General features: G+C 28.4%; 2 protein-coding genes across 3 annotated transcripts in view; one reads left to right on the plus strand and one right to left on the minus strand.

Annotated features, from left to right (window-relative positions):
- The window catches only part of LOC111615610, a 62,053-nt gene extending 59,297 nt beyond the window's left edge, over positions 1 to 2,756 (plus strand). Inside the window, exons 1-4 of one of the 2 annotated variants that reach the window (XM_023357020.1) lie at positions 117 to 182; positions 1,158 to 1,545; positions 1,991 to 2,115; positions 2,516 to 2,756. In XM_023357020.1, coding sequence (XP_023212788.1) covers positions 168 to 182; positions 1,158 to 1,545; positions 1,991 to 2,115; positions 2,516 to 2,599 — 612 coding nt within the window. In that variant the 5' untranslated portion in view covers positions 117 to 167 and the 3' untranslated portion in view covers positions 2,600 to 2,756. Of the gene's footprint in view, positions 1 to 116; positions 183 to 1,157; positions 1,546 to 1,990; positions 2,116 to 2,515 lie in introns of those variants that run through there. The other variant, XM_023357019.1, reaches the window with a different exon arrangement.
- A 3,962-nt stretch (positions 2,757 to 6,718) lies between these two features.
- Positions 6,719 to 8,101, minus strand: LOC111615591. Its single transcript, XM_023356996.1, has one exon. It carries the CDS (start codon positions 8,099 to 8,101, stop codon positions 6,719 to 6,721), a length of 1,383 nt encoding a protein of 460 aa, XP_023212764.1.
- Between the last annotated feature and the right edge of the window lie 877 nt (positions 8,102 to 8,978).

Below are 8,978 nucleotides of genomic sequence, written 5' to 3' on the forward strand. Positions count from 1 at the left end.
GAGTTTTAAAAGTTGTTGCCTGTAAATGTTATCTATAGTTCACTGTACTATTAACACAATAAGTTTATTACGAAAATATATAACCAGTAATTGTGAAATGTTCGTTCACAGGTTTCCGAGGCGAATTTTTTAGAGGGTATGTGTCGTTTTTTAACGACACTGATTTTATGGATTTTAATCAGGTGAGTGTATTAGAAAATTATAAATTGTATCTTTTTATTTTCATAAAAAATAAACTCAAATAGCGTGTCAAGAATATTTCGTGTTAAGTGTACACGAAAACATTGCTTCTTTTTTAAATTTTTGTATTAATTCCTTTGTATTGCTTCACTCCTCAATTATAAGAAAACAGAAATCTTTTCATTTTCAATTTTACACTACATTTTCAATTTTTAAATATTTTACTAACTTATAATAATTGTTGTCAGTTAAAGAGTAGACAGACATTTGCCTCTCAACAGATAGGCAAACAATGACAACGACCAAAATATATTGTGACATCGTTACAATGCGAAGCGGCAATTCTTTTGTCAATTTTTTTATTTAAAAAAAATCACACAACTTTCGGTCTAGTCCGGACACCGTATATAGTTAATCGATACTTGGGCTCCCTAAGATTCTCTTAGGATGGTCTCGGTTTTTATCTATCTAATTCCATTCCCGAAATTAGCAAATAACAGTCGAATAGCCAGACCAACACAGTACAAGTGAATACTTACAATTTCAATATTGTAGTCCAGTTAATATACACATGAAGCAAAAGTATGTATATGTTATTATGGAAAAACATATAGGAAGAAAAACATTTGTTTTTATGTTCAAATTAAATCACAAAAAAAAGAATACGAACTAATAAAACATTATAAAAGTAATAAAAATGAATGCCAAACATTTGTGTTTCTCAGATTCTTAACTGAATACCTACTTTTGCACACCCCCGTGTTATCGTCAATCAAGTTTTAACATTTTCATTATCACTCTGCGATAATGTACAATAAACGACAATTTGAGCGATGTTTTTCCTATTGTCAATTACATCCACTTTTTGCAGCTGCCTGTCATCGCGTTATTAAAGTCGCTCGTCAATTACAAAAAACTAACTGTTGAATATTATGAATCAAATTTAATATTTATAATATATATTGAAATTTTTTCAGTATCTGGCTAAAAATCTGGCAGATAAAAAACTTCGTACAAAACAACAATTAAAGATGACAGGATTTTCTAATGAAGGCTTACGTCATCGCTATTTATTTAAAAAATTTGTTGAATTGGAAAAATATTCATTAGTAAAAAACATAATATACGAAGAATATGAACCTGTATTTGATGCATCTCAAACTGATAACATTGAATCAGAGTCTAACCATCGATATTTATTTAGAAAATTTGTTGAATTGGAAATGTATTCATTAGTGAAAAACGTTATATACGAAGAATATGAACCTGTAAACAATGCATCTCAATCTGATAACATTGAATCAGAGTCTAATTCAAGCAATTGTGAACAATTTGATGCAGAAATCGATAATAATGATCAATATGGTAAGATATGTTATTACTCTTATTTTTATAACACAATGGCTTTCAATTTCTTTTACAATTAAACAGTTATAAAAGTTTTAAATTCGATTGTGTAATAATTTTAACACTAAATCAGATAATTAATGTTTCCTGCATTGTTAATGAAATTAAAGTGGAAAAATACTTTACAATTTATTTTACTTAAGCAGAAGATTCTTTGTTGAATAAAAAATATTTTAAATTTTGTTGTATCTGTTTAATTAAAATTCGAATTTTATCACTTTTTGCACTTTCTCATTCTTGAATTGCTTATTAGTATTTGAAATCATTTATATCTTGTGTTGACTTTGGACGGATAATGTAACTGCATGTTTGAGAAGCGTGATGGTTTTTGGATATGCATTATAACTTTTACAAAGAGAAAACTGCAACACATACGCTAAACATAAAATATTATGTTTTTCAGGTATATTTACGTACAAGGAAAGAAACAATACAGGAAAGTTGAACAATAAAATTAAACCAAAAAAAATCGTGGAGAATAAATGGATTTTGCCAAATGAAAAATCTATATTAACATCTGAAAAAGAGGTTTGAAAATTTTTTCCTGTTTAACCTTTGTCTAGGCTAAATTAAACATGTTTTTTATCTCATGTAAACTCTCATTCTCGATCACACTTTTATTTTTTTTCTGTATCTAATTCTGAATTAATTGTTTGAAATTAAGTCATTGAAATTATTTCATTAGTCCTTTTGTAATCATGTAATTTTTATTAAATTATTACATTTTTTCTCATAATATTTATTGACATTCGGTTATTATTTTAATATTTATTTTCGTTTATTAATATTTTATTCATTGAAATATAGTTTAATTTATTTTACTGATTTTATTATTCTTACAATTTAAGCAAATTTTATAAAACATTTTGACAATTATTGAAATAAATATTAATATTTTTGATTAAAAAATGCTTTTAACTATTTTCAGGAACAGACAAAATGCTGGGACCTCTTTCGATACTACTTCCGCAGACTTTCGGCGTTTTTCTGTTGCCTGAAGTCAAAAAACTAATATTATTGACAACGGAAATGGATTATTCTCTTAAGATAGTTTAGTTCTTAACTATTTATTATTTTTTTGCATCAAAAAATGTTTACTTATAAGGTATTTATTTTTTATTCTTATTGAAGAGAAACTTCACTTCGAATTTTTTTATTCGTTGTTGAATTTATTTATTTAATTTATTATTGTATAATCTGTTTGTGATCTTATGATCATTGTATTTATGTGTTTTGTTCTTTGGGAGATGGTTTTGCTCCCTGCATCAAGGAGTGTATCCAGTATGCGTAATAAATAAATAAATAAGTCTATAACTATCTATCCAAAACTTTAATATCCCATCTTGAATATATTTTAAATTTATTATAAATATATATAATATATAAATTTATTATAATAATTTGACTGAGAACAACTCATTGTATTTTTAACAAACTAACTATCTGTAAAATTTTCATATATTAGTAAAATTATTAAATAGTAATATTGCTTAAACATTCAGAGGCTTTAAATTTTTTAATTATCTATTGAAAAACACAAACATTTTTATGTGTATAATGCAATAATTCCAAATTCGTGTCTTTAATAGCTTTAAGATTAAATGCAAAAGTGCAACGTTGAGAAAATTCAGAATTTCCTATCGTTCACACACGAAGAAAACCTCTCAGTAGAAACGTAGCTAGGGTGCGGCAAGTAGGGCACGTGCCCCGGGCACCACTCGCAGAGGGGCGCCAAATGTTTTCCAAGATAAACAAGATTTCTTTCTGGAGTGGAGGGGGCGTCAATATAGTGTCGTGCCCCGGGAGCCAGTTATGTTCGCTACGCCATTGTCTCTCAGTCAGTCAGTCGGCCATTGCATCTGATGACGACATACTGGTTGTTCTTGAATGTTTATTGGCAACAAATTATGTTAAAACTCGAAAAGAAAAAGTGTGTATAGAAATCTATGGTGTAAAGAGTAGTAGTAGTAGTTATTTGGGTAGCACTGATCACAAAATTAATTTTTCATATAAATAATTTTTTAATGGATGTATTTCAGAACACAAAATTAAATTTCAAGAGAAATCTTGGGCTATAGATTTTGTTAAAAAGCATTATTTATCAGCGAAAGATCAATGGCAAGTCGATTTTACTACCAAAAAAATTAATGGATTAGATTTTATAGACGAATATATATTAATAATTCTCAACCACATCCGATACTAGTAAAAATTGTAAACATTATTATCCAAATTAATTTTATAATTTAATTAATAATTAAAAAGAATTTATTAAACTTTGTCTTATCTTAAGTTGTCATGTTTTAATTTACTTGAATATTAAAACAATAGTTTTTTTTTTTAAATGTAAAAGAAAATGGCATAAAGTATCAAGATGTTTTATGTAAACGGAAGAAATGAATTGAAATGTTTTCTAAATAATAAAATTATTTATAATTTTAATTTACTCAAAAAATTTTTTATCTAAAAATAATTTATAACCTGAAAAATTAATATTTTAGGTTATAAATAATAAAAGTTAATAAGGTTATAGAAAATAATTCTTTCAAACATTCACGAGACATTGTTCTAACTACTCAGCGGTCTCACAACTGAACGACACAACGGCACACAGATTAAGGTCGGCCTGGGCAATCTGACACTGTGCAGGAAAGTCAAATGATTCTTCAATTCTACTCCGGTGGTCAGTACACTTCGCGAAAACTGTTAAATTTTTCCCCACACACTACCAGAAATTACTCAAGGTCAGGCAAGCATGGTTAATCCTTTAAAGATTAACTTAACGTGTATCGCCGCCGTTAGCCTTTTCTCTTACAATTTTACTAATTTATAAAAGCCTATTTAACGTTTGGTTACAAAAATCGACCTATAAATAACTATCGAGTATAGTAGACTTACAGTACGTAAAATGCAATTACTTATCACAGTTATAATAAATTATTTTTCGAATTAAATCAAATATTAAATTGTGTCTGAATGTACTGTAAAGTACATACACACATGCATATGTTGTATATATTTATACATTTAATAGAAATTCATTATACATATATACACATTTAATGCAGAAATTTCTCATTAAGATAATAAGTTTATCTAATAATATTTTTAGCATTTTCTGTTCTTCCAAATATAATTAGAATATTAATACTTTATTTCCAAGTTCTTACGTTATATTACATTGCAATTTTTAAAACTTNTATGTTGTATATATTTATACATTTAATAGAAATTCATTATACATATATACACATTTAATGAAAAAATTTCTCATTAATTTAAGATAATAAGTTTAAATAAATCTGTTCTCCCAAATATCATTAGAATATCCATATTTTATTTCCAATTTTTTACGTTATATTATATCACAATTTTTTAAACTTAGTATTAATAAACAATTTAATTAAAGTAGAAGATTAAGAATAGAAATTTCCAATTTTAATTAAGTTGTTTGTTCATGCTTGGTAGTTAGCTTGCCTCTTTAGAAGAAAACATTATGACTCCCGTGAGATTCGTTATCCCATCAACGCTTTTAAAATGTCACTAAAGATGATATTTTAAAAGCAACAATTATCACTTTACACGTGTTTTGTTAAAACTGCATAAATTAGTGATATAGCTTATTGTAATAAAAGTTTACCTCTTCATCATAAAATAGCTATTTTTTTACTACATATTTTTAATGTTAATATGATAATTTACAGGATGTATTTTTGATTGACTAATTCATTAAGATTGTTCATAAATAAACTCCACACTGAAAGAAATGAAGGTGGTTATGCCAAATCGAACAAAGTCAGACTGAAAACAAAGAATGATTGAACTTCAATGGACGTACATTTTATTTAATTAAATTTTACACAATCGACGTATTTCATTACGCATAGTGATAAACCTTTTTATGAATTAACTGAATTTTTTATGTCGGAAATGGGTAGGGAGTTAAGCCTTATTATTCCCTAAGTAGACCTGTCAATGCAACTGACAAGCATTGAAAGTAATTACAGTCTAATGGGAGCCATACCTGTCTACACCTAATAAGGCTAATTGCATGTAAATATCAATTAAAATGTAATTAAAGTAGAATATTAACAATACGAATTCTCACGCATTTATCCTCTAAAGATTATAACAAAATATTAGACTACTGTTTAAAAACTCGCGATGAAATGCTGTATTATGTAAAAAGTTAGAAATAAACATATTACAACATAGACTGAGAGAAATTTATACATTAAATGTGTATACATATAAAATTAATAAGTTTTAAATATATACATATGTACAAATATACATGTGTGTATGTTGGTATATCCTTAAAACTATTCTTTTATTTTAAGGCCCCTATACCAAAAATATTAAATTCTTGAGGTTATTCGATCGCTATACATTTTCTCTTTTTTATATATAACAACGAAAAAAGTGAAAATTGTATTTTACAATTCAAATTATATATGTTCTCAAAAATTATGCTTTTTCTATTCGCAAAAAATAAGGTGCTTCATACATCCGCATTCGCCTACTGTACTATCACTTGCATAAAAGTCTTTTATATGTTGAGTAGTGTTATTCTTAACTATGACGAACCGATATTCATAAACGATAATATAAATCCTGTCTCGTACGCGTCACTCGAAAGCTAAATTATCTTTACTCTAGAATTTACGTAAATAGCTATAAAGTTTGTAATTTTCTTAAACTTTTATTTATTAGTCCGTAGATGCCCTTGCCTTAATCTTATCAAAATATCTATTATAAATTCGGCACTCTTTTAATTTGACTCAGTGATTTTATTGTTTAAAATCGGTCTCTGAAATTTATAGAAATTAACTAAATTTTATTCTGTATATGAGTATTTAATTTTTAAGAAAAGTACAACAACATCACAATATAATTATTTCGTTTTTATTGCAAACAGCAAAAAATATATACGACAATAAAATATCACAATGTGATTTATTTGACGTAACTATAGATTAGCTCTATTAAAACCATGATGCATGGAACAATGAATATATTGCACGTTGAATGATTTCCGCTTTTTCAGTTCCAGTATAGAGTATAACAATTATAGCAGTCGTATTGTTTTTACTTTTCCGGAGTAAACGATATTTCCTGTGAAAATTGCCGCTCATATATTCTCACAAATGAGACTATCACCTGTATTTCCCCACTTTTTCGTGCCGTATTTAGCATCGATTTGTTTGAGAAGATTCACTTTGAATGTTGCAAAACTTACGTTATTTTCGCCCATTGTTTTGCGTAACACATAAGCGTTTCTTATAGTAACGCGCAGTATAAGTAAAAATAAGTTTGTATACCAATTTAGTGGAATATCAATGATATGGGCATTTCTTTTAGATAAGCTCGCACGTTCGACTATTCCGTGCTCTTCAATTGCAGACGATTTCCAAATTTTCTTGCTTTCTTTGAAGTATTGAAAGTGCGATTCGCCTCTATCGAATTCTTTTATCACTTTTGTCTTTAAATGATTATTATCGAAGAAAAAATGATCTCTTGATAGTTTTACAAAACCACATGCCTCAACCCCATATTTGTATAAACGTTCAAATAATAAGGTAGACGTAGATAGATTATTCAGATGTAATTTATGACCTTTTCCCAAATAAGGCTGTAATAATGTTAATACGACCAGATCGTGATGCTGAGGAAACGAAGGTGAAACTGCCGTATCTTCGCCGGTATAAGTAATAAAATCGACTATGTATCCAGTTTTACAATCTGACAGCGTAACTAAATCTGCATAAAATTGACTCCGATGCAAAGAATCACAATTACGAAATGGTCGGTCGTTCCAGCTAAGACGTATTTCATCAATGCACAGGTTTTCGAAAGGATAAAATGCATTTGTAAACGAATTTCTCATGCTATTCATTAACCTACAAAGTTTATGTAATCTGTCTGATATTTGATGATTAGGCGAATCTGCAAATTGCAACATTTCCATTAGCATGAAAAAGCGATTTTTTTCCATCGTATCGTAAAAAAACGATTCACACCATGACCAATCTACAGACAAATATTTGCAATTTGACGAGAATTTTCCCTGCCTTATTCTAATATACAATGCCAGAAACAGCATAATTTCGTTTCTGTTTGTGTCTTCGCATTTAAACATCCGTTCGGAAACTTCATGTGTCTTTTTTAAGTATTGATGATGACGATTAGCGTCTTGTACGATTAAATTTACACTTTCTTCTGTAAATAATTGTTCGAATATTTCTAATTCGGTGGAATTCTCATTTAAAAGCGTCGACCTAATTCCCGAACCGCTGCCATCGAATTTTAAATCCTTTGTAAGTAAATTAGAAGATTGAACCCACTTGATTGAATCGTCGAATTTTCTTTTCTTACAAGGAGTCGCGCCATCTTGTTGAATCGGCAGTTCTTGCTGACCAGTATGTTCGAATCTTGGTAATCTGGAATGTTTCTTTCTTGAAGAATCAAGTATCAGTTCTTTAATTTCTTTGCCGTTTGATCCGTTATAATTCATTTCGGCCTTCAAAATAACTGAGACAAACGCTCACACGCACGATGTAGTTGTTTCCTGTAAGAGTCGCCTTTCGTTTTGACAGTAGATAAAGACTAGATCAAAGGACACAAAAAATTGCAGTTGAAAACAAATCAAACAAAGGACGTTTCAGTATGCTTTCTGATTGGTCTAATTTAAACAAAAGCTTAACGCCAGTAAAAGCATGCAGGAGACATGCGCTTAGAAGTAGGAATCAAGGTCACTTCCTATCGCTTTGTCTCCTGCAGAAGCACTCACAGAGCTAAATACCTCGGCCCCCAAGTGTGATGGGCTTACTATAATTGAATTGTTATCATAAATTTTTAATACTTTTTCATTAACAATGAGCACTAATCGTATAGTAAAAAATAGTTAATATTAATATTATAATAATAACGATGCTAATTTATTGTGTTACTTGTATCATTTGTCTTCAATTTAAAGGTTTTTCATTAATTAAACAAACAATGAGGCCCCATTAAACTTCAATAAGCCTTATTTTTCGAAAAATTTAGATCTTCCTTGAGTGTGCTTTAGGGCAAATTGATATGATATTTTTCTTTTTTTTAATTAATTTATAATTAAGAATTTTTAATAAATGTAGATATTTAATAGAAAATAGTAATGTTGATGTAATTAATTGCGATAACTAAATTAACCACAGCTTTTTAAGACATATACGCAAGGAAATATATGTGCAATGTAACAATTTATAAACAATTATATTACCCCTTAAAGACTTAAAAATAAACGAACCGAAATGGCAACTTTAGTAGGGACGATTATAATTGCATTACTCGTATGTACTGGACTTTCAACTTAAAAACTGGCCTACGTGATTTAAATATATGTTATTTAT

The sequence above is a fragment of the Centruroides sculpturatus genome, unplaced genomic scaffold (assembly GCF_000671375.1).
Source record: "Centruroides sculpturatus isolate CEXI.00-Female unplaced genomic scaffold, Cexi_2.0 scaffold19, whole genome shotgun sequence".
NCBI classification, from domain to species: domain Eukaryota; kingdom Metazoa; phylum Arthropoda; class Arachnida; order Scorpiones; family Buthidae; genus Centruroides; species Centruroides sculpturatus.